Source organism: Pomacea canaliculata, linkage group LG9 (assembly GCF_003073045.1).
Source record: "Pomacea canaliculata isolate SZHN2017 linkage group LG9, ASM307304v1, whole genome shotgun sequence".
Classification (NCBI taxonomy): Eukaryota; Metazoa; Mollusca; class Gastropoda; order Architaenioglossa; family Ampullariidae; genus Pomacea; species Pomacea canaliculata.
In genome coordinates this window covers 12,247,624-12,273,582 of record NC_037598.1, presented here as the reverse complement: position 1 = coordinate 12,273,582, position 25,959 = coordinate 12,247,624, and the positions used below count along the sequence as shown (strand labels likewise).

At 49.2% G+C, this 25,959-nt stretch overlaps 2 protein-coding genes across 8 annotated transcripts in view; one reads left to right on the top strand and one right to left on the bottom strand.

Moving 5' to 3' along the window:
- Positions 1-25,959, top strand: part of LOC112571956 (SLIT-ROBO Rho GTPase-activating protein 3-like) — a 93,428-nt gene that overhangs the window by 39,601 nt on the left and 27,868 nt on the right. Inside the window, exon 1 of one of the 7 annotated variants that reach the window (XM_025251383.1) lies at positions 13,812-14,735. The exons of 3 other annotated variants lie outside the window; for them this stretch is intronic. In XM_025251383.1, coding sequence (XP_025107168.1) covers positions 14,585-14,735 — 151 coding nt within the window. In that variant the 5' untranslated portion in view covers positions 13,812-14,584. Of the gene's footprint in view, positions 1-13,811; positions 14,736-22,510; positions 22,924-23,386; positions 23,521-25,959 lie in introns of those variants that run through there. 3 more of the 7 variants (XM_025251387.1, XM_025251381.1, XM_025251382.1) reach the window with 3 other exon arrangements.
- On the bottom strand, positions 10,342-17,172 carry LOC112571959. Its single transcript, XM_025251393.1, has 2 exons — positions 15,757-17,172; positions 10,342-10,793 (listed from the first exon to the last, which is right to left on the bottom strand). The coding sequence occupies exons 1-2, from the start codon at positions 16,174-16,176 to the stop codon at positions 10,650-10,652; spliced, it is 564 nt and encodes a 187-aa protein (XP_025107178.1). The 5' UTR covers positions 16,177-17,172; the 3' UTR covers positions 10,342-10,649.

Below are 25,959 nucleotides of genomic sequence, written 5' to 3'. Positions count from 1 at the left end.
GCTGTTTAGCATCTTCTGCAGTCTCATGTTTTTGCCGAGGGATAGTACGGAAGTCCACCCCTTTATGGCCACTGATCTTGGAGGATAGGGAAGCCGTCCAGCAGATGATGTCTTATTTTCTGGCCATCTTGAATTTTTTTCATAAATTCAGAGGGAAAAAACACATTAGGCTGCAGGGTAAGGAAGTTAATGATTCCTGACATGAGACAGTGACTGGCATCCGAGAAGGATCATATCATTGAAGGAAACACGATAAGGCGGTCGCCATCCAGTTACTGCCATACTTGGCCATCAACAGCGTGGAAAACAAGAGACTGACTGCCCTGTATCTTACGGTTTTCCGTCATCGACATGTGTCTAGTCTCGGACTTCCGCCGTTGCCCCTCTTCATGCCCAAACGTGTCGTCTTGTACTTCGTGTAAGAGTCGAAACTTCCAGTCCGCCAGTTTGTTGTGACATTATGATTTCCTTACGTGTCTACTGTAGCGGGTATTCTGCACAATTTACACCTCTGTCGAGGAATAAATTGGAAGAGAAATCCTCCTTTTATTATGGGGGTGGGGTCTACCTCACCGCCGTTACTCGGTGCGTCACCATTATGAACTCACTTGACCCCCGTCCTCTCTCTCCCCCATCCTTCTCCTACAGACTCGTAAAGTGCAGAAGGATTGACGTCTTGATTGTGTGAAAGGGTTAGGTCGAGCAGAAGGAAAAGGAAAGTCACCTTTAACAAGATTGACAGTTATAGGCTAGAACTGGTCGTCATAGGCATCCCCCACCCCTGAAAGAAAGATTCATCATACTTGCCGGGATGGGAGCGAGGAAGGGACAAAGGTAATCTCATGGAGTCACTGAATGCACTTTTCCTCAGATTGTGTGTTGACGTCATCAATGTACTTTCCTTCCAGTAAAAAAACTCAGGCTGCATGGCTGGAATCACCCCCCACTAGGTGTCGAAGGATGAATAATTTACATCTATGGGTCGTACACCTCTCGCCTTTCTCCGGTTGCCCTCCACCCCAACACACCCATCCGACCCGTCTCGTTCTTCACATGACAGTACGAGGTTGACGTTTAGGGTGGAGAGTATGCTGCACAGCCAGCTGAATGTTTTTGTCCTGACACGGAGATTGCTGCAAGTTCACCTTCGAGAGAGTTTGCGGCAGGCTGTGTACGTCCTCGGTAGCAATTAAAAAAAAAATAGAATGGACAAAATAGTCAGTGACCCGCTACCTTTTCTCCTTCTCTGGCTTGCCGTCCCAGACCCTTTAAGGAATAGCCATTCCACGGCAGACTCAGCTGAGGAAAGTGACCTGCGCAACATGGGTATTGAGACGGGAAGGGTACGGACGTCGTTGCTGTAATCATTAGACTATCTTCTTCCTCTAACGGTTTGATGGGCTGTTAGTCCGCAGTTTGACGTTTGTTTTGTACGTGGCCTTCACTCTCACCCGACATCCCGTTTCTTTTTCATTTTACAATTCAGATTATTTCCTTTCTGAATGTGGAGTGTGTATTTGCGGGAAGGTGGGGGGGTGGACTGTAGTCGCGCTTCTCACGTTATAGCCTCCCTTTGTAATGGAATGGGCGTAAATAGCGGCCTGCAGGAGGGTCGACTCTCCTTACATGACAGCAAACCTCCGCCATTATCTTTGCCACCCGCAGTGCCCATAGCACGTTGTTCGACCCGACGGCCTTCCTGTGCACCTAGTGCAGTCACGGGTGTGTTAGTGAGCACACGTGACCACGAGGACAGAACGCAGTCAACGTAGTTCCTAAAGGCACGTCATTGATGGGGTTAACGTAATGCGTGGTCGGGATGTAATCCAGATCAGTGACGTAATGATGGTGATGTAATTCTCTCTAAGGCATCATAACTCTCCCCTTCTCCGTTGAAAGATGCGTGCCGGGACGCTCACAAGCTTTAAAATGACGAGGAGCACAGATTGCGTTTGCATCAAAGAGATCGCTTAATGAATCTGCACAGAATGTAGGGAAAAGATGCAGGTGACTGGGAGACACAAGAAAGAACAAGCCGACAGCTAACAGCTGTCTTCTTACCGCGTTTTCGCTGCTTTGGCTGTTACTATGAGAGAGAGAGCCGTGCGTTGGAGTTGGTGCGTACGACCAATGGGGACATGATTCAGATCTTTGTTACAGGTACTATAGAGCATGCAGGAACGCTGCCACAAGATGCTTGCTTGCGAGACTTGACACGAACGCACGCGCGCACGCTGACACAAGTGCTCCTAGAGCGCATGTAGCGCATGGCCGGTCATGGAGCGCCATGCGCATAGTAATACGGGAACAGCTCGAGCGCTGCCATGGCAACGGGAGCAAGCAGTGTACGCGGTGCAGCACGGCCTGTCTTCCCAGCATGCCTCGCATGGCAGTGCTAACTGCAACAACTCTGCCCACAAACGGTTATCGACCCTCTTCTCGGCAGAAAAGCAGACATATGTGTGAATGTGTGTGTGTATATGTGTGTGCGCATGCTTGCTTTGTGTAGCCCGCACGAGGAACGAATAGTTCTCACCAAACACTCGCGCTCACCCTGACAGAGAAAACGGTCTATGTCATTGTTTGGTCCGGTAAAAAATTTAAAAAAAAAGAAATCTCTTCTTCCCCTCCACCACCAAAATAAAGTAAAACAAACCGTAAAAGTCAAGCTCACGGGTTTACGGTGACTTTGAATGGTTGTTTCGTCTTCCCTCTTGTTTCAAACTGTCTCGGGGGGATGCGAGCTGCATGTAAAGAGAAGCAAACTCTCTCGGGCTTAACAAACGGATGGAGTCAGCAGTCATTTCCCTTGAATCCCAAGTCACGCTTAGCGCTGTGGTGTAGCTCCCGTTCAGGAGGCCCTGCTCCCGTGAGAGCTTAATCAGATAAATATGGAGAAAGGTTTAACCACGTTTGACAATTTTTTTTTTCTTTGCCGACTTACATGTCTACTTAAAAAACTTCCAAGTTGGGCCAAACGGTCTTCAGAGACATAAGAATGAATTGTCCGGGAAAGAGATAAACGTCCTCACAAAACCTTTCACTTGGGGGATAGTTGGACATTGGATTTTTCTCGTGGCCAGTTCTTGTTGTGTTGAAGTGAGAGGAAATGGGGAAGGAGGTACCTCGACGGGTGACAGGGAAGAAGAGGTGGGAAAGAAAAGCCAAACAAGTATGGACTCCTTTCTCCCCCATACATCCCCTCCCCGTTTAATGTGGGGATCGCGTGGTTGGCTTTTTCACCCATGTGCGTGGAGGTTTCTGTAAATTGTCCCCGTGTCGTGTGGGTGAACCGGTGGCGCAACGGTTAGTGCTTTTCACCAATACACTGAGGATTGGCTGTCCTGGGTTCAGCTCTCGTCTCGGGCGCGCTGTTTTTTTACTCTTTATGTGGCATTTGTTTACGTGAATGGATGCTTTGCTGTGATATAGCCTTAGTTGCTGGCTCGGCGTAAAACACAAATTCCTCCTCCCCTCCTTTCCGCGCCATGTAACTTAGTGGCGTGACAGTATATGGCCTGCATTTTTCTTCATCCATTGCTGAGGTCGTCCTCTTAAAACGATTATTTTCTGGGTGTCCGCAGAAGTGCGGGTCGTGCATTGACACTTTATCAACAGTTGGGTTTCTATCTCGCTCGCATACGCACGCATTCACGCATGCCCGGCTCGCACGCACGACCACACCTCCAACCGTGGCCATTCCGTTACATCTGAAGCACCTGGTAAATGATGAGTCAGTAATCAGCTCGGAGTCATCTGCTCAGTCTTTCACAACACTCTCGTCGAGTGATGCGCAGGCTCCACGTATATTGCAACGAGGGGCGCACCTTGTCGACCTACTTTCCCCGGGGCCTGAGGGAGGTTGGGTAATAAAAGGTAATGCAACAAGCCACAGTGGTAATAGCTTTTAGTAGACAGTTACAAAGGTAATGTATTTCTTTGAAGAATGCGAGTCCTAGACGACCGCCAGGAAATCGAGGAGGCGAGTGGATGTCATTCATAGAATCCTCATCACATCAGTCGGAGGTGATGATCCATTGATGGGGGATGGAGGGGTTTGGGGAGAACCCTGACCATGATTTGCCGAGGCATGCTCTCGTTAACCTTTCCCTAGTTTCGTTTTTCATTTCGCAGTAAAGTAAATGTTGTAGGATGTGGGTGGATCTTGTTTTGCCGGGTGTGGGTAGCTGAGAGCGCACGTGGGCAGGAGGAGTTGTGTGCACAGCGTGGACTGGCTAGCTGTGCCAGCAGATCCGCCATCGATTTGGGCACGCCATTCTTCTTCTTCAGCTCTGCATGTGTGTGCGAGAGAGATGAGTAAAGCAAGCACAGGCCAAAGAAGCGGGATGGTGGGTAGGACAGGTTTGCAGAAGACCTTTATTTTCATGCCAGCACCTAAACGCCATCGGTCATTCGCTCTGACCAGTCTCGCGGCCTTTGGAACGGAAAGTAAAGGCCCGCGACCACTCCAGCTGTACAGACGAGTGCCCGATGGCCATTCATTTGGTACTCGATCGCTCAGCACGAAGCGCAGTCACGTGATGCACAAGAGAAGTGGTGATTTGGGGGTTGGGTAGGCATCTGATTGGCATGCTGGCACACGAGTAAGGCCATGATGACTTGTTTACAGCCTACTTCAGCCGCCAACACACCACGATGCCATGGAGCGCGCGGTCCATTCACGGAAGCTGCTGTCATGGCAACGCGCGCTCAATGGGCAGGGAACTCTTTTTGACCTTTCATTTCTTGTTTTTACGAGAATCATTCACTCCCAGCTGTGCGATTGACTGGTGGCGCTCGGGAGACATCGAGTTATTCAGACGATGAAGGTCTGCAATCATCATAAGAAGAGAGATATAAACGATCGATTTGTTTCTTAACGGCCCGAAATTTGGAAAGCGCGGCCACCGATTAAGCCTATTCTTTACCAGAATGCCAAAACGTCAAACCTCCTTATTCCCCTTAAGTCCCACAGTCCCATCCATACTTGGGCAAATATATGGACCTCATTCACGCTAGCTCCATCTTCAAACCAGAACGAGGCTTCATGTGTATAAGGAACTAGCAAAGTGACAGTACCAAAGTTTGGTGGGGTTTATTTTTGATGTTTTGTTGTTGTTTTTGTTGTTTTTTTTTTTTTTTGTTTTTTTTTGGCTTTTGTAGGTGATGGCATTTCTGCAAAAGAAATGTCGTACTGTTAAATATTTTTGAACCAGGAGTCTACCCTTTGTATAAACACATGGTGAAGTAAATGTTTCTCAATGTAGTTCTTAGAAAGAAACATGAAACCTGACAAGAATAGTGTTTAGATTCTGTTTACTCTGCAAGTCTACTATCATGCGTAAATAAATGTCAGCTCATTCTGACACACCTATATCTACTTTACAATATGTCACACGCAGAGCATGCCTTTATTTTTTATTTATATTTTGTTGTTGTTGTTGTTAACTTTATTTGAATTATAATTCTTGTAGAATTAGTCAACAATACTGAAACTTTCAAAGTTTTTTTAATCAATTGCAAACGAAAGAAATGAGAGTCTGACGCCATATCATATCTGTTATCATTTGTACCAAACGACACACATAAGTGTCTACGTGGTTTGACTCTCGTTGTGAGGAACCATGAGGCACACGAAGCCTCGTTTTGTAAAGATGGAAGAGCTACACGTGAGTAAGGTCAATTGACAAACATGTTTGTACTTGGCTTAGCGAGTTCCAACATCTCGAACATTCGCCTCCAAACCATTGTTTTCCTTTGACCATCACAAACACACAACTTTACCAAACTGTTGACATTTGCCCAAATAAGAAGGACCTTTAAGAAAAGGTGATGGGTAGTTTGTTTTCTTCCGTCCAAAATGTCTTTGGATTTATTCAAGTCTTAACAGTCGCAGTTGTGTGAGAAGAGGTGTCTGGCCTAGCTTCATATTTTTTAAAGTACTTTTTTTTTGTGAACTGTAGATGAGTTACCATCTTTCAGACTAACCTCCGTCCCAAAACATCATTTCTCCTTCTTGCACCCTACCTTCCCCACCTTCCCCCGCCTTTGCCCTGTTACCCGTCTTCCCGCCAGATCCACATGGGAGCCTGGTGCTGCCAGATCGTTCCGTGCAGGGTGCATCGGTCTGTTACTCTCCCCGACTTGTCATTTCATCGCCGACTGTGCCATGCGGTGCTTGCGTAGAGTTCACAGAATGAGCGTGCTTTGGCAAGCTGTGTGCGAGTGTGTACAGGGGCTGGGGTATGGGGAGAGAGGTCAGCCTCCACGGCGCGTCTTTCCGAAGCGAGCTACTGGCAGCATGAATCTGGGCCACTGTACGCAAAGTTCATAGGTCACGGGCAACGGCGAGCTACCGATGTGCCAAGGTTCACACGTCTGCTTTCTGACCTCAGAAGGTCATGGACCTGCTGGGAGTTCATTGTCGCCGGCAAGGATCAAACAAAAAAAGGAAAAAAAAACCGTCTGGGTGGGGGTGCAAAACAGTGTGTTCACTTCTCAGTCAAGTCCTGTGACTGATTTGAAATCAGTTTTGTATCAGCAAAGGCTGTTTTTAAGAGGACAGTCAAGTTTGGCAATGGTGTGTGTGGTGGGTGGGGGACAAGAAATCAACTCTTTGACCAAGTTTGGCAAAGATGGGCGTGTGTGAAGATTCTGTGACTTGATTCTGCCCTTGGTAGTACGATAAGGCGCTATGTAATCATCATCATCATTGTTCGTGATCGTGGAACTATATCTTGACTCTCTCTAATCTCGGTGCAGCATCTGACACCGTTGATCACAGCATGCTCCTCACCTCCCTCAGACATATCTACAGTATCTCCAAAGTCGTTGTACGCTGGTTTGGAAACCACATGGTCGGTCGCATTCAGTCCATTGTTATCAACAATGTTTCATCCGATCCGTCGCCCTTGTGAATGTGGGGTGTACTTCGTTGTTTCGTGGGTCTAGCAGTTTATGTAGAGGTTGCATCCTCCAGCGATATTTTTATTTTGTTTTGTTTTTTTTGGTGTTTTTTTTTTTTCGTTACTGCACGTTCTCAAACAAAGCATAACTGAACCTGATCATGAATTTTCCTTGGAGACTGGGTCATGGTGATGCAAGCAAAGTTATCTGGCTTATCGCTCCATTGGCGTCTGTAACAAAGAGCCGCTTTCAGCCGTAAATAGCTGTTTGATAGCAAGATGTCCAGCTTCCCTAGTTACTCTCTTAAACACAAGACTGGCACAATGATATATGTGCAAGTAAAAGATTGGAGCTCTATTCTAGTTTTAAAGGCTATGTACAGCCTGAGAGATATGTAAATATATTAATACGTTACTCTGAAGATGCATATATTAAGATTTGGAATATCGCCCATCAGTGTGCACCAGTATCGCTACAAAAATGATGTATCTCCTAGCCAGGTTGATGCGAGCATGAGATTGAAAAGGAAGTGCACGTGTTGTTTATTATAGCTATAGGTCAAAAGTTGATGTGTTAAAATGCACAGTGCCATATGCTTGAGGCACAGATGGAATCACACGAGTCTTTGAATTCCTTGAGTCTTTTAAATCAAGTATTCAAAAACAGAACTGAAACATGAACATTATTATGGACAAGTGAAAATGTTAGTGTGTAAAATATAATGTTATAATAAATATTGCTGATGCTCTTTTATGTTCTATGTATATTTTCCCACTTGAAACAAACCAAAGGGTTAGCTCAATAAAAAAGTCGAAGTTGCTTATACACCAACACATACACGTGTACCCGCACAAAGAAAGCCAACGGTATTTTTCTTGCGCGCGGGGGAATGTGTCTGCTTTATTTGAGGTTTGGAGTAGAAGTGTTTCACGAATACTAAAGCAGAACTCCTCGTACCCTTCAACCAAGATTAACTCACGTGGCATATCATTATACCACCTGTGGTTGAAGCCTAGTGTCACCTTCGTTATATATACCAGTGTTTAGCGGCACGCGCAACGAGGGAGACTCCTCCACCTGGAACTGCAAATGTGCGTGTAAAGGGGTGCAGGATGGGTGGGAGGGAGAGTCCGATCGATACCCGACCAATTCTCCTCGTATATCGTGTCATTGGAGCCTGGGCAGTAAGCCGCTGGTCCGCCGGGCTGCTGCTGCTGCTGCTGCACCCTGCGTTGTCCGGATGCTGCTGCCGGTCGTGGTAGTGGTGGTGGTGGTGCCTCTGCTGCCCCTTCCACAGGTCGGATACACTAGCTGTGCAGCCCATCGCTAGAGGGCGTAGACGGAGTAAGGGGTGGGGGGAAGTGCATGCTGCATTGCACAGGCCGAGAATGGAGGGATCTGTACTGGCGACAAGATGAATGTAGGAAAATGTAGCGGCCAGCTGTGAATGTAGGGAAATGTAGTGGCCAGCTGTGAATGTAGGGAAATGTAGCGGCCAGCTGTGAATATAGGGAAATGTAGTCATCTCCAGGAAGGTGATGATGCGGGATTGACGAGCAGCGACGGGAACCTCTCTGAGCGAGGAAGTGTCCGTTTGCCGGTTGCACACATTTCTGTCTTTTTTGTTAATGTTGGGTTCCGGCTTCCCCCCCCCCAACCTCCCCCGAATAATGAACCTGCAGCTCAAAGATGTCGTCCCAGTGAAAGGAAGGGAAAGGAGGTCTTACTGGACGGTGCTGGCACCGATGGAGACAGCGCCATCTTTCATTGCAGCACGTTGCCATGAGGCCTTTTATCAAAGGTGTCTGGTTGTATACTGGACGCTTACTGGAGGCGACAGCCCTTCGTTAAGGAGATCGATCAGCGTCTCTCCTTAGGCGAGGGGGAGAGAGAATAAGCGGAGGGACCCGAGAGAGATTTGGCAACCGTGTTGCCAGGACAGCAGAGTTGCAAAACTTTCCATCGCTGTGCAACATTAAAAAAGAGTGTTTACGTTGTTTACGTTAGAAAGGGTTACTGTTTCGACCCTAATGTATTGTCAACGGTGGGGGAAGGGAAAAGAGAAGGTGGGGTAGGGGGTATACTTGAGTGTTACGAAACTGTCAGAGAAGGCAGCGTGGTGACAATATGGTTCCCAACATTTCGACAAGTTGGTGAATAGGGTGCAACATATATATTGGCCATTACAACAGTCGATTTTATCGTCAGCTTCAGCAGAGCGGGCGCTTCAGCACTGGGTCAGTGTACCGGCGGTCTGGTTGGGCGATGTCTGGGAGATGGAGAGTGGTTGTGGTAGTGGTGGTGGTGGTGGTAGGGAGGTCTGCGGAGCATCGCGGCCCGACTGAGCAAAGCTCTTCAGTGGCATCGACCAGGCCTCGCCAGGGGACGATGCTGCCATCTTGACGGCCTTCACCTCTTTCTCTCCCCCACTTTTCTTCCCTAACTCTCCATTCAGGTTGAGTGGTTTGTTTTCGTGTATCTTCTCCGGCCGGCCCGGTCCAGCTTGTGAATCTTGTGCGAGCTTGCATCGCGACCAGGGGACACCATCGGGGGGTGGGGGGTGTTTGATGTGGGGGTGGGGACCAGAGATTCACATTGAATGCTTAAGGCTGGTTGTCCACGTGTTGTTCAACATCCTGCCACAGGATCCTACATGTCCCTTTGCGCGGTAACAGAGGCTGTTGTTGTTCCTGTCCGGAAGACAAGAGGCACGCGGCTACTTTTGAGACAAAAAAAAAAAAAAGGAGTGGATGGAGGGTAATGAAAGGAGATGTTGCGGAGATGAGGCTACAGATATCTTTATCGTGTATGTGTGTGAAGGTGGTGCCCGTCTTTCCGTCGCCGCCTTCTTCCCCAAACCTATAGGGAGTCGGGTACCAATCGAACAACCGGAAATTTGTCTTCGCCAGACAAATATTAAGCCTGCGCGCCTGCATGTTCCCACGGAGTTGCGCTCGTCCGCTGGGCTGTGTGCTGCACCACTGAGACACCACCGACACCACCGACACCAGGCCCACGTCTTCCCCAAACTACTTCAGGCGCGTTAGGCGCGCGTTATGTGTAACATGAAATGCAGGTTAAAAAAAAAAAACAAAAAAAACTGGGGATTGCTGATTATGGGAGCTGGTTTGAGGCACGAAATATCTCTTAGACCAGGATGGGGGTTTTTGTTTGTTTGTTTTTGTTTTGTTTTGTTTTTTGGTGGGGGAGCCTGATGGAATAGAGTCACAGTAGACAGTCTCTTTGTGATCGCTCATTTCTCAATTTATTTCAAGATGTTTAAACACCGTTTGAACCCGCTTCCCTCCATTATTTTTTAACGATCTAGGCCCTGTCGTTACAAAACTAAAATATGTAGGTTTTATATTAACTTTTTTTTAATTAGCTTTATGTACTGGAGACCAACGGCCGTGTGTCATATCTGATGAAGGAATCATTTTTTTTTTTTTGTCAGCTTGCTTGTGAATAATCGTGACAGCGTCTTCTGATGATAGTTCTACTTCAAAAAATAATAAATAAATAAAACAAGAGGAATTGCTGGCAGATAACATTTATTATCAGTCTGAAGCAGGTGCGAGGTTTGCTGGCGTCTGGCGTGGCCTGCACTACCCATCTGAATCTCTCAACATGCCGTGCAAGCAAGCGTCGTGGTCGTTGAGGGTTGTTGGAGATGGTGTGGGTGGGGGACGGGGGTGGAAGAGGGATGGTTTTGAAGCTCAGGTGAGGGATAAGCCGGCTGTCTGCTATCCTTCAGGTTTTTTCCTGGTAGTCGTGTTGCCGACCCCCGGCGCGAGGAGGTTATCATCACCACTCATCCATGCTTGTCTGTCGACTGCCTTGTGTGGGGCAGGCAATGTTTTCACGAAAATACTTGTCCATGACCGCTCCTGTACAAAAGATACACACGGGAAATGCCCGTGGATTGCAGACGTTGCATCCAGGCCTGTAAAGGTGCTGGGGAGTTTGCCGGCGAGCTTCCGTCGCCGCCTCCTTGACTGTATGACTAGCTTTATACATAGTTCCAGCTTCCCCGTTGGTTCTGACATCAGAAACGTTGCATTCATACATGCTTGCAGCTTTCCTGTTGCTTGTGATACGTCATCAGTGTTTGTTGTTTTGTTTGTTTGTTGGTTGGGGTTTTTTTTTTGTTTTTTTTTTTGTTTTGTTTTTTTTTTTGGGGGGGGGGTTGGTAGTGGATGAAAAATTTCTTCATATCTCAGAAATTTGCGTCTTTTGCCAAACTAATCCTTAGTTATTTTGGGAGAGAAAAAAAGTCGGTGGTGACCGTATCGACGTATACTGTCCTGGTGTTTTGGAGCAGGTTTCCCTTCCCCCTGGGGGTCCCAGTCTTCGCAGGCTTTGTCGGGGTTTAGTGTTTTGCGTCCGGGCTTTTAAGCAAGCGGTTTTGAGTAAATCCGTGCACCATCAAGCGCCACCAAGTGTTTTGAGTTGGCTCGAGGGCATCAGCTGAGCAGGATTCATCCAGGGAGACTGCGCTGACAGGGGCCTGCATGCAGACTTGTTTTTCCAAGGGAGAGAACGCTGCTCTCTCTTGCCTTTTATTCCTTTTTTTTTTTTTTTTTAATCTCCGTATAAACTTTTTCTGATGGAACGGTTGGACAGGAAGGTGAACTCGTTATCAGGACTCGGCAAGTAAGGTGAAGCTGCAAGCGCAACTTTAGGACTATTGAAAACCAAGAAAAACTAGCGTTCCTTTTGGTCAAGGCGCAGGTTTTATAGCGAGATCTGTTAGCTAAGTGCACACCACAGCTTCACAAACCAAGGCTTTAACAACGTTTTTACCCCCAAGACACACACACACTACCCCACCCTCCTTCCTCCCTTGTTCGATTCACCCATCCCCATCTCCATTATTTCAGTTGAACTGACTTGTCCGAGGGTGTAAATCATTTCATGCTTGGTCCATGTTTCTTATTAATTTTTTTCAGACACTAAAACCTCTTTGTCTCCTGCTGACATTATCCTCGCTTTCCACATCTGTTTCTTGGGATAGAAGGGTGGGGGTGGAGGAGGTAGGAGAGGGATTTTGGGGTGGAGCTGGATCGAGCGTGAGCAGCTGCTGCAGCCTTTATTATTAAAGTCCTCCCCTTCCCAATTCCACGGTACGTGCTGTTCTCGACGGAGTTGGAAAAGGTGAGGTGTCCTTTTTGTTGAGTCGCTCTTGCGCCTGCCTCCCAGCCCTTGCTCTTCTCCCCTTACCCCCAGCCCCGACCCCTCACCTTCTCCCTTGCACTGATTGTCGGTCTATGCGCAACAGTGCCGGCGCATTCTTTGCAGCTGGTTTACCCCCATACACACACACATCCCCACCCCGCACACACACACACCCCTCCATAACCTCGTCGTCCCGAGATCCCTCAGTACTGCGGTCACTGCGACCGGGCGAGCAAGTCCCCACAGCCCCGCTACCGCCGGTACAACAGACAGCTGCGCAGGCTCCGTGAGGTGTGGGGCTGGGGAAACGGCGTCGGTGTGCGTCACTGGAAGGTCGCATTCGTCACGTTCGTCACTATCATAACAGTTTGCTCACACGCTGGGAAAGGCATTGGAAGCTTGTGTTGTAGCATGGTCCGGCTGGGCTGCAAGATCCGAGGGACAGAGAGACGAAAGGAGGCTGGGGAGGGGATGGAATTGTGTCCACCAGAGTCAAGTGAGACTGGGGATTATCTCCGGGAGCCACAGCAAGAGGAGATCGTTTTCAACTCCAGGCACGTGCTGAACGCCGCGCGCCGATAGTACGGGAGGGGCGTAAAGGAGGGGGACACCGATAACTGTGGAGTAGGAGATACGTTCCTGACGGCACGCGATACGAGCATCCGGCGGCTGTGGATACATGACAGCGTAGAGCGAGGCTTCCACGTGACGAGCGGACATCACCGCCTCAAGAGATAGAGGAGCAATGGAAACGGTTCTTGTACAAACCAACTTGCTGGGCTCGGAGGTTTCTGTTGGTCTAAAGATAGAACTAGGTTGGTAGCGTTAAACAAATATTTTGAACAGCTTGGCACCACATTTCTACGGTTACAAGGAGAGAACAGGTCTTCGACTGTGAACGGTGTTGATAGAGTTGTTGACTGTCGTCAACTCTGTGAGAGTCATAGCAGAAGGAAGGTGGTGGCTGGGGTGGAGGAGGAAGGTAGTAGGTGCCACACGGCAACAGTTTTTCTCTTTTGAATTTCAGACCAACATCGAGCAGTTTGTGGTTTACAAACGCCGTCAACGTAGACTGACCCGTCCCGTGCGTGGCTTGCAGTCGGAAAACCAAACGAACCGGCTTTGCCTGAGATTTCCTCCTACTTCAGCGTGCTAAGCGGGCTTACAAGGGGAGAGATCCATAGCCCCTCTATTTTTTTACCTGACGTGGAACTAGGCGATAGGGGGAGGGGGAAATTTCCCCCGTGTAGGAGTTCGTGGTATGAGTCATCATTTAGAATTATCTAGCCTCCCCGGGAAGAAATAAGAGATATACGCTGACGCCATCGACGAGTTTTGCCAAGCATCTAGAAACATGTGCGCGTGTGCGTGATCTTTCGACGAGAAGCAATATTTGAAATTGTCACAATGAACACAGGAGTCAGATGATTGGACTGCGTATGTTCACGGAGAGTTCTCTTCTTGTACACATAGGAACATTCTGATAGGCAGATTGAAGGATTGCACATATATATAGTCATTTTTATCTACTACTGGACACAGATTTTGCTGTTTGTGCGCGTGTTCACTTCAAACCATTGGCAGCGAACTTAAAAAGTCTTCTGTGATCAGACGACATGAAATCGGAATTGATGGAAACATAAATAGGGAAAACTTTTTTTTTTCACATCGGAAAACGGCGGCAGCACTGAATGAATCAGAAGCGGGAGGGAAAGGAAAAGTTCAAGGGGGGTTTTCATCGATTTATGTGGCAGCGCGCGCGCGCGAGCGGGGGAGTCTACAGACGGCACGGCCTGGCTCCGAGAAAACCTGTGACGTCACTGGGGTAGAGAGAGCCAGAGCGAACGTTGGTTTCCGTAGGCTGCATCTGGCGCTGGCTGCAGCCTTTAGTCCGCCGGATGTGATCGGGGCGGCCCAAGTTTCCTAGGATACCGGCATAACACCGGCGACAGCAGGGCAGGTTCGAGCTCTCCCTTCATAACCCATCACGGACTGCGCAGGGTGGGTACAGCTGTGTCTACATCTGTGAGTTAATACCTTTCGTCTCCCTCTCTCACACCGCGCCAGCTTCCGCCGCGTGCTGTGGCATATCGAACACTCCGCACATCTTTTCCTTGACATGAGGGAGGGGAAGAACCCGGGCGCCACCTGTTTTCTTATGCAGTTATCGTCGTCGTCGTCGTGTGGTAGGGCCGATTTCCTTTTCAGCGACTTTGTTCCTCTCTTTTGGAGTCGTAATGACCGTGGCAGCTGGGGTGGGGGTCGTCGTGACCAGGTAGCCAGACTTTCTCTTGTGTGCGAGGGTCCTCAGAGCGTAAGCTAGTCATCATGGCCATGGAGACAGTGCTCGCTACTACGGAGTGTGACCAGCACCGTCGGGATGTTCTTTCGTGCACGCGTGGTTGGAGTGAGTGAGCTGGACAGCGGAGGAACCACGTGGGGGGTGTGAGTGTGATGTGATCCTGAAAAGTGGAACTGGTGAGCGTGGACTAAACGTGCTTGCATGTGGCCGGCAGCGCTCGGGGCAGTGCTGGGAGTGCAGGTAGTGCCGAGCAGTAACTCCGCCACCACCATGCCCAGTCGCAACCGGTACTCCCTGTTTGCCTGCACCCAGCCCATGGACGACTTTATGACGGAGGAACCGCACATCATGGGTAAGTGGCTTTGTGGCAGGACGAACACTCATCCCGGTGAATAAGACTGTTGAATGCTATGTTTGCGTATTCTCTTCCCATTCGTGGTCCTCAGCAAGCCAGCGTCCCGCAACAATAACAATGTTTTTGTTTTTATACCGGCATTAAACAAAAGCACAGGAAAAGCCCATGTTTTAGCGCTTTCACTAGAGTAATAACGTTGGTTTTATGCATTTGTTTCTCCAGTGTTTACTGTTTACACCACTAACAGCACTTCCCAGCCTTGAAGGAATTTGTTAAACCCTAAATCAAAACATTAAATACAGCAACAACGAAAATAATAGCACTGTAGTGTGATTAAGGTGGAATAGGGAAGAGACGTTTTTAGTTTGAGATTTATCTACCAGTTCGCCAGTCTGTAATAAAACTTGGGGAGGGGGTGTGGGCAAATGTCGCAGTTACAGCTGAGTGTGGATGGAGGAGGGTGCTTTCAAAAGGGTAGGGTGCATTGGGAAGTAGCTGGCGCCGACCCTGCGCACGTGTCGCTGACGATGTACGTGGATGTATGGGGAAGCTGATGACATTTATATGTACCCCATCATTTATTTATTTTTTAATATCGGCGTTCATCTAGGTGCATTTACAGTAAGTTATCGGGTGGGAAGTGCAGACTTAAGAGCTAGTGTGTGCGAAATATACATTGTTTTTAAATGATTGGGTAAAGCTCATTGCAAAGCGCTGTTTGTAGTGAATGCACTTTTCCGTTGTCTTGATGCACGCCTACAACTATCACCATGCACGCAGGAAGGCGCACAAATCGTGAGGTTACTTTTGCACACAGACGTATTAACTGATGATCCCTGCTCACCCATTGGCTGAGACCTTCACAGCATGACGTATCCATGTACAATCTTTACGTCTGCATTGTTTATTTTCCCGTTCATACTGATGTTTACTAGGGTGTTATCTGGAGAAAGGAAAGAATGAGAGGTGGGGAGTATTAGCTTGTTTTACCTGACGTGTCACAAGGAGACTTTCTTACTTCAAGAGAGGAGACACTGAAAATGAGATGGTCCACCACATCGTTCTTTTCTCCCAAGCTCGCGCCCTCTTGCCTTTCCCACGGCTTCGTCTTCAGCAGAGATGTGACGTTTGCTGACGGCCCAGAAACGCTTAACGGGCTCGGGACATGTTTATCACTAGAAGATACGCGCCGGGACAGGTTCACGCGCCTATCAGTGACGTTGGCTTTGTATCGAGGACAGCCTTTGCCGATCGTTCCCTCACTGTTGACAGTGCCAACGATGAGGGAGCCAAAGGAAAATACTCCGCCCCATCCCCACTCCACCTCCACCCCCTCACCGTTTTCGATGGTACGTTTGTGCTGCGGGAAGCGGTCCTCTGGCTGGTCTCCCTTGCATCGTATGTCGATGCCATTGGAGACAAGGGTGAAGCATAACATGTAAGCTACCCTAGGTAGCAGTAGCTGAGATTTAGGCGATTGTGCGCAAGTTTGCAGACGGTTGGGGATGGGGTTGCAGGGGAGAGATAAAGAGAGCTGTATGGGGCGCTTTTATGGAAGTGAAATACCAAAGCTCTTGCAGCCCGGTGCTGGATAGACGGTGGGGGTAGTATGAGATGGGGTTGGGAATGAGGGAGGGTGCAAGGGAGAGCAGAGATGTATGTGCGTGCTTATGTGACCTGTACGCCATTGTGAACTTCTGCAGCGTTTAGCTGTCGTTAAGAGAGGCTTTCCACTAGACCCCACGGCCAGCTGCTGAGGTTGACATGATGCACTGACATTTGCCGCTCGGGGTCGCCGGCTCCTGACTACACGCCGTCAAGTGATGCTACTAGTTAGCTTATGTGAGAGCATCCTTTCCCACTCCAAAGCACACACACACAGACATATAAACATACACGCGAGGGTACACCTCTCCATCCTAAGCTTATAAATCGTTCCATACTTTTCATATTTGCATTTTTATTTCCCCAACTCCCAGCATCCTTATGTGCCACGTAGTGACTCAAATCACGATGTAGGCACAGCGCTCTTGTTTTATTTTGTTTGCAGTCGTTTCCACTTAAGATTGTAGTCTAGTATCGTTTGCCATCGCTCGACGCCCTATGGGAGGGTTAGTAATTCAAACCAGCTGTGCTTTGTGTAGTTGCATTAACAGCAGTCTCAATGCCTCACACGGACCAGCTGCTCCCTGGCACGCAAGCTGAGCCGCCTCTTCTTTCTCACTATTACGCCTGTCGTGTGGGTGATATGGTAATATTGGACTAAACCAACATTGCCTGTATCCGTCTCGACCTCCTTTCCCACATCTAAGATTGACCGGTGATGCTGTCTTCAGCAAGGAAGTGACCTCCAGGAACAGCAGCTGGATGCAACCAAATAGTTCGGACAGGTGTTGACCTCTTTTCTTTCTTGCCAACACACTCCTCTCACACACGCACGTACGCATCTTTGTTAGTTCCACAGCTTCTTTACCTTCGTTGTATATGCTGTTGGACAATTTATTGCTCCACCAGAAAGTAAAGCCTGAAGAGAGGTTAATGGATGGTGAAAGATCTGTATCTAGCTTATGTATTAATGTGTGTGTGGCGGTGTGAATGACAGTGTATTGTCGAGACGAGTTCTGATGGCGGATAATTTCCGTAAGGATGAATGAATGAAATAGTGTCGTTGTGATCATTGTCACTTCTGATGCTTTGTGTCCGCAAATTTCTGTCAGTACCCAGTGGGCAGTTCTGCGTATCGTTTCCCATGATGGGATGGCCTTGGAAAATTTTGCAGAGAGGGCAACCGGGGCACTGGAGGTGGTGGGGTTAAGTCCAGGATGGTAAAGACTCGGAGACGGAACGTTCGGTGGGTCGCATTTCCGTTGACCGAATGCCCTGCAATTTTCGGTAATGCCTTCTCGCAGCTTCAACCCCTCTGGCATTTCTGTAGAATGCACCGGTATGTGCGAGAAGCGAGGATGTCGCCTCATCCCCCTTTGCTGACAACAGGCGTCAACTTTTACCTGTGTCAGACTCTTCCCGACCGCCTTGCCTGATGGACGCACAGTTTGAACAACATCCCCGCAGCCTGCACCGTTCCGACGAGGTCAGACTGTGACCCGACGGCACCATCCACCCGCCGCTGTGATGTGTGGCACCGAACAGCGGGCCGCGGACGGGGCTTTCAGACCAATGGTGCCAGACAGGCACACACTGCGAGGAAGGGGGCTGGGTCCCCTGGCAGCCGTCAGCATACACTTCCTAGACTGAGCGCCAGACAAGATAAATCTGTGCGAAAGGCGAAAGATTGACTAGTTTTTATGTCACTGCTGTGTGGGAAGGGATTCTCATCTTGGGTGGTTTTTTGTGGGGTTTTTTTTTGTGTTTGTTGTCTGTTTTGTCCCGGACTCATTAAAATGGTACGTGTGTGCATTATTATCTTCCAGTGACGACCGGCCACCTTATTCCGACGCCGCTTTGTGCGGCTCAAGTTGTTGTGCTGGCTGAGATGAAGTTGGTAACAGCTGGCTGGCCGGCCTCTTGTTGTCGGCTTAAGACTGGATGCAGGCAGAGGGGTAGGTTGGCGATTAGTAGCAGGAGGTGGAACTGAAGGCAAAGAAATTGTGGGTGTGTGGGAGTGGGGAACGAGAATCGCCCTCCATCTGTTGCCTGCTTACGTCGGGTCGCTTTGGTCGTGCCTAATTAGAAACTGGTAGCAGTCCGGCAGTGGGGGTAATTGGTAATTGTCATGAGGGTGGGTTAGTGAGGAATATGACAAATTTCTTGTCGCCATCGTCAGCCGCAGGGTGTGCGGTGAGGGGAGAGAATGCCTGAACTCGGGCTGCTGCTGCAACTGCTGCACTCCCCTTTACATGGGCGATAATTTTCTCTGCTGTGAGTGAGCATTAGGATTCTACCGAAATCAGGAACTAGCCGTGTGTGTGGGTGGGTGTGTGTGGGTGGGGGAGTATTGGACCAGCAGGCGGAAGCTCGCGCCATTACGTCATCTACCGTGTGGATGGGCTTGTGGTGTAAGTGCGTCACGTAACGACGTTGTGAGCACGTGACTGCAGCGATACTGAAAGACAAGCATGAAGCGGAACAGATAGTCTTTCACACACATTGCCTCATTCTGCTTTATTTATAAGATTCCCACTGCAAACAGATTTGTAGACTTTGTGGTTGTGTTGTAATACTAACAATCTTTGTTTTAGGAAAGCCTGTGAAAAAATGCGACGCTGTTTGGCCATTTGTCTTTTTAATAAGACTTTCATGAACGTGTTTGCCGAGTAAAGTCGCGTATTTCACACGTTAGCATCAGACGAGCTCACATATTTCTCGTGTGACAGTAGTAATAACTACATATTTGACAGCATAAATTATCAGTTGTTTGTGTTGAAGGTGTATTATGGTCTAGATGTAAGTTTTTGTTTAGATTGTGTCACTTGCTCATATTTTTTACTTTGTAACTAGATTTTTTTGTATATAGTAACTGAGCATATTTTCCATGTTTAAATTGCCCATTAGGATTAATAAAGTTGGTCATTGTGATTGGTTAAGAAGGCTCATTATCCAAACGCGTCCAATAGTGTCCACAAAAAGATTCTCGTTGCATGGATGAGGGAAAACTGGACGATGGACAGCCGCCATTATCACCGCCGTGACCCTGATCGCCCTGCCATCCTTTTCTTCCCAAGTCTTTAGAACCGCTTCTAATGTTAGCCTCCTTCTCTCTCTCTCCCCTCAGCCTGCTACCTAAAGCCCCACCCACTCCTGCCGATGATGACGGTCACCGACCTAGGAGTGAGTGGTCAAGGAAAGTTCAAAGAACCTCTTACACCCACCATGAGCCATCGCGGGCATCGATTTCCGTGTCAGGGTCGTGTCATCAGTAGTCGTGAGTCACCGGGTGCCAGAGCCTCAGGGAGGCCGGCAGGTCGACAGGCTGGGCCTCTGATCATGGCACGTGTTGCGTCGGCTTGACAAACGCGCGCGTCAGAGAGAGAAAGAAAAAAGGAAGGTGCGTCTGCTGCAAAACCGGTTCCAAAAGACAGAAAAAGCTCATCTTGGATGCCGGTTGACAGACGACTCTCCTCTTATCCTCCCCCCTACCCTTCCGCTCCAACCTCTTAGTTTAACCTCGGTTGTCCTTCTGGACTAAAGACAGTTCGTAGCGTCAGAACGTCACCTGTCTCTTGTCTTTCGGTTCATCTGATGGAGTGATAATTGATAAATGCTTTTTTTTTCGTATTTATCTTTCTCGTCCCTGTCTACTTTTGGGAAGGGGGAGAAGGTGGGTTGAGGAATGGGAGGAGGGGTGAGGTAGACCTGCTAAAGAGCGTACAGCCCTCGAGTCCTTCACTCAGAATTGCCTGCCCTAAATCTGCTCCACTTGATGCAGCTTGTAGCCCATACACATCGATTTTGCCAGCAAGTTTCATTACCTCCCGTCTACCCACCCACCCCCTCCACACCCCCGTGCGCGTAACCATTTGTCGAGGCCAGTTCTTTCACCTATGACGTCAGCAACGGTCTATGATGACACTTTGGACCTCGGAAGAGAGGATTGCTTCTGCCTTGGGGCCGACACTAGTCCACTTTGCTGTTAGCCCCCTCCCCTCCCACACGTTTACTCCTTGAGTGGTGCGATGATGTTCCACGTGACGTCGCCACTTTGCTTGTGCCCCTTGGTTGCCGCGCGAGCCTGTGTAGAGTTTAAGGATAATTTTATATGTATATGCCTGTGACACACGATGGTCATGTTTAAAGACTATTCGTCAGGGTTTGTGACTGGGTGCGGAGTCGAAGACAGGTGGGGGATGAGTGCACGTGTAGCGCAGAGGGAACCTATGGTGTCGTCATTGGTCCTGTCGTTGAGCAATGTTCGTGATGTCGTGATTATGTCTTTTGGGAGGTTTGTGTGTGGTGGGTGGAGGGATCAAGGATAGGACATCATACAATCACCCACCCTCAGCTTTAATTTTGGCTTGTACTGAAACCAGGGGTCAACGTCAATCGGGAGGAGGAAACGGGAACAGCTGTCAGCTGTTTTGGGGTGGGTTTTTTTTTTTTTTTTTTTGCGAGAGTAGGGAGTATCGCTGCGTCTTCCTTGTGTTTAAGGAGGTGAATTCGTGTACAGTTTTGTTTCCCCTTGGTAAGTGCACTGGGGCCGGATGCACGAATAGTCCCTAGGCTAGCTAGGTGCCTGTTTAACGGGTTGTCAGCTAAAACTGCTCAAAACTATGACCCGTTGAGCAGCTGGTCCCAGGTTGAAGTGCGGCTTGGATGACAGGTCAGATGCAGAGTCTTCAGTGACCGAACAGTGCAGTGAAATCAGCTGAAATCTCTAAACGTGGTTTTCAGGGGTGTATGTTTGGATGGGGATAGTCTTGAAGGGTGGGAGTGACTTGGGGAAGAGGCGTAACTTTTACTGGAAGTGCTGTGAAATATTTATATTAAAAAAAGTCAATTTCCCGTAGGTTTCTTGTTTTCAGTCTGTACCTTTCTGTCATCAGTGCATGTATGCATCGTGTGTGTGTGTGTTGCTGGCACGTGTCTTGCTTGTTGTCCCATGTATGCGGGCCGCTTTGATAATGTTTGGCGTCGCTAGCATCTGGCATGCAAAACCGCTGCGCCGCTCACACGCCGTAACCCCGGTGTATGTTTGACAAGCGGCGCGTGGTCCGTGCACACGGGATGTGCAGCGCCAGGTGGGGCAGGTGACGGTCACCGCCAGTGTGTGTGTGGGGTCAGGTCACGTAAGGTCAGGTCAAACTTGAAACATGGAGTAGACAGGCCATTTCTCTCTTTCTTCTTCAAACCTGACAGTAACATACACCCACACACTCTTTACATCCAGGCATGACATGACAGCAAACTAAAAAATACATACATGCACACGCGCACGTACAAACACGGAAGTTGTCTTGCAGATTCATGACCTACAAGCAGTGTAAAATTACCACAAGAGTATGTATATAAAATACAGAACTACATAATGTGAAACTTTGTCAAATGCCTCGTTGTGCCGCTGACAGGAATTACCATGTCACTGCGTGCGTGCGTGCGTGCGTGCGTGCGTGCTAGACACGAGAGGGATGCTTTCTAAAGTGGCGTTCTTGACAGATGTAGTAGATGTAACGGGCATGATTGGTGAAAGGAGGGTGTGGGCCTTGATGAATGCACACACTATGAATATTAATAGTAGTCCGGGACCAAGTCCTGTCTGTGACATGCACTCGTCGCTGCTCTCATCTGTGAAACCAGCGTTCCGGCTGCGTCGGCCTTGACCCGACCCCGTTCGTCTCAGCATCTGGGCGCGCCCACCGAAAGCACGACCGGGGATGTACAGCCGCGAATCCTCGCCATCCAAAGTCGCTTCGAAGACGTGGCCTCGTAGTATAGTCTCGACGCCCGAAGTCTTGCACTAAGCAACAGATGTGCGAGATAACACGGGGCAGCCCCGCTTCTCCCTCGGTTCTTCCCCTCCTCCACCCTTAGTGCACATCGCCGGGCACAGTATCAATTTTCGCCTTCAGCCTGCTCGATTCCAGCTCCACTACTTTACTCTTTCTCACTCTCTCGCGTGTGTACTTTGAATCCCACGCCCAGACGCAGAAATGGGCCATGTTCTGGGACTGAAGCGCGGGAAGGCGGCAGGAGTTTGGGGTAGGGATGGGTGGGGAGTGTGTGCGTGTGAGAAGGAGAAAGAAAGCGGGGAGGACTCGCGCACCTTGCTGCCCGTGCCTCTTCTTGCTGGTGCAAGTCGTCCCTCACGAAAGGGATGAAACGCTTCGCGGCAGAGACCTCGGCGTGGCGCGCGCGTGGTGCGCTGGTGGCTGGAGTCGCGCGTGTGGCCTCTGCCCCCCAGGTCCAGTGTGGCCAGCCTGTATTGATGTCTTGGCGCTGCACTGGAGCGGAGGAGAGAGACAGCAGCAGCAGCAGCTAGCTTGGTGGGGAAGGGGAATCTGAGGGAGTGTGTGGCATCATGTGGAGAGAGACGCACAGCGCGGCACTGCAAGCCGCATGCCGCCACCGCCGCCGTTGCCATCATCATTAACAAGACGAGCGATTTTAGACGACTGAATGGCGGGTATGAGAGGACAGACACCTCGACTGCGACTTCCAGCTTCTGTAACCCAGGAGAGCTAATACGTCACCATGAAGACAAGAGACTTCACGCGCGTTATCACTGTGGCGGGTACGTACCCCTCCAGCCTTAGTAGCTGGGTGTGATTTACCACCTACCCATCCTTCTACTTCCCCGTTCTCATTTTCTTACTCTTTTTCTCCCTATCTCCCCCATCTCCATCGCGCGTTGGTTTTTGTCTCGTGTGGCTATAAGGCGCTGCCATGATGGTCAAGCTGTGGGGTTTGTGGAAGTGGGTCGGAGAAGTCTGTGCGTGAACGAACAACCGAGCGACACCTTACTTGACGTCATCAGCGCGCGAGGGCCCAACGGTCCCCAGTTTCGTCATATGTGACGTCATGATCGTGAATCTCAGGGCGCAACACGAGCAACAGGAAGATGTGTTGGTGTGTGTAGATGAAGCCTTAGCCGTGCGAGGCTGGTTGCTGGGCGCAACTGTTGCGCGAGATTGTTTATTATCGTTGTGTTCGGCTGGCGCGGTGGGTGCCGGGAAGGTGTGTGTGTGTGGGAAGCGACATGTGCTGTCTACGCTTTCAGAACCAGATTTTTCCTCTCGAGTAGGTGCAGGATATTTTGAAGAGGAAATACACATGGCTTTTGAGCGAAAGAGCTGGTCCTACGGTCGTCTTGGAAACACACCACAGCCTGGTAGGGAATGTGTGTGTGCGTGTGCGCGCGCGCCTACTGTCCCCCCACGGTGCCTAATGAGACTGTTGCACGTGTGGGTAGAGGGTAGGGGGAAATCAAGAAAGCAGATGCTAGAAGAATAGGGACTGGTCGTGACTTGGTCATTTTTGCCTACTGCTTCTGTCGATTTCTCATTGGTCCAGTTTGTTAGTTTATTTGTCGTTGTGGCAGTCTGTCACTTTGAAGTGATGGTACCAACGTGTCAGGCCCACGCAGCAAACATGTATTGCAGACGTTAAACAAATTTGTGAGGGTGGGGGAAGAGGTGTGGGTGCAAACCCAATTAGGTGTGATGCGCTCCGAGTGCATGATCTATTCTGGAATATACACCGGAAGGAGAAAAGATGAGACAGTGCTGCTGAAAGAAATCTTGGATAAGGCACAAAGGAATGTTACTGCTGGTTACGGTCTTGGGTAGAAACAGTAGGGCTTCTAGAGACGGCTGTGTGTGATCTGTTGCGAATAGCACCCCTTTTTGTAGGGGTCCGTTCCGAGTGCAAGGAGCTATTCTGGGCCAGGACATCCCGCCAGGTGTTGATAGAGGAGGTGTTGATTATCTTTAGACCCACGTCCACAGTCGCTTGGTACTGGTGGGTCTTGGAGTGTGCGAGCAGCTTCTGGCGGGCTCTGACTTTCTGAGTCTTTTTCAAGCTGCCAGCCTAGTGTCGGGTGTTAGCTTTCCAAGAACGCTGGCCTCTCATCCGCGCTTGAGATATAGTTCGCTTTCGTTTTTGTTGGCATCACATGCTCGGACAGGAGATGCCGAGACTTCCGCACATCACAAAGAAGAACGTTAAGACGGCCTAGGACTGTCAGATTACTAGTCCGACCTCGTTAACGAGGAGCTCGGCCTGGTGTGGAAAAAGTGCGTAATTCGCCGACACTTGGCACGAATGGCGTGTGTTTAGGTTGCAGTGTAATCTTCCGGTGTGATGATCAAGTACCTCTTGAAAAGCTAACCCTCTTAGCATCGGTTATAAACAGCTTGTAACGGCTAACATTTAGGAGGCTGTTGGTTGATTGTAAATGTGCTTGTGGTGCCCTCTTTATCTCTGTTTGCCAGTTCTGCATAGAATAGTCGTGCGCGTATGTGTCCGCTTGTCCGTGCGTACATGTTTAACACACAGCGCGTTCTGCGCGAACGGTACAACATCAATAAGGGAGGAAAAGAACAGTTCCTGTTCGGATCCCACGTCTTCGTGGATTTTCACCGGGTACTCAGGTTTCATCCCTCATGCTTTAGGTCTTTGCAGCTTGTGATGCTTGTGTTTAGAAATACACTGTAGGGCCTTAACTCTTGTTTACGTGTAAGCCTGTGATAAACTGGGGTTGTTGTTGTTGTTTTGGTTTTGTTTTTTGTTCTGTTTTGCTTAAAGAACTAGTAGGTCAAGTCCCACATTTTTTCCAACAGCAGCTGTCGAATGAGATGATCAAGGAAGGCATCTGTACAATAAGTCCTCAGCGTTGTCGATAGGTTCTGGGAAACTGCGACTTTAAAAGGTCCTGTGGCGAGCAAACTCTCTTTGTCTTATTGCTGAGTGAAGCTCGATGTAAAATACTGTTTGTCCAAATCTGTTCGAACACACGCTTTCCATTCACGACATACATGACAGAAAGAGGCCAACAACACAAACGTTAGGATTGTACATCAATACGTTTACCTTGTCAGACGGTTAGTTCTCATGTAGGCCTATATATACAAACGTGACGTCACGATTTTGACCTGTTTGTGCGCATATTGATATTTGCAGGCGTGTCTTTAAAACGAAAGGGCGTGTGCACCCAGATTTTGGGGAAATATGCACCGAGCTTTCACTAGTCCTTAGAAGAAGAAAACATGTTTCTCCTACCAGGACCTTTAAATTTCGCAGTTTCCAAGAACCTTTCGACAACGCTGAGGACTTACTGAAACCTTCCTTGATCAGCTCTCTCGACAGCAGGGGCGAGGGAAAAGGTCGCCCTGTCTGGCCCCGCCTGCTGCCGCCGCCACTGGTGTGTACCATAATGAGGTCGGCCGAGCGTAACGTGCCCTCAAGTGAGGGCACTCTGAGGCCTAGCTTGAACTCTACTTCCTTCTCTACAACGAGGAAATTGGTCAGGCCAGAGAGCGAGAGGGCCCGCCGAAATTGTGTTGCTCGCCAATACAGCGAGGGTTGGCTGTCCAGGGTTCAGACTTCGTCTCGGGCATGCTATTCTTTTTCTGCATGTAACATCTGTTTACAGGACTGGCTGCCTTACCGTGATACAGCCCTAGTTGCTGACTCGTCGTAAAACGCCCATTCCTTCCCCCCCCCCCAGCCAAAATGTCAAGTTTACCCGCCTCTCTAGTTCATAGGTCAAGTATAGTCTCCTTCACTCACTAATGCGCACGCACACGCAGTGCAAAGAGGCATCTTCAAA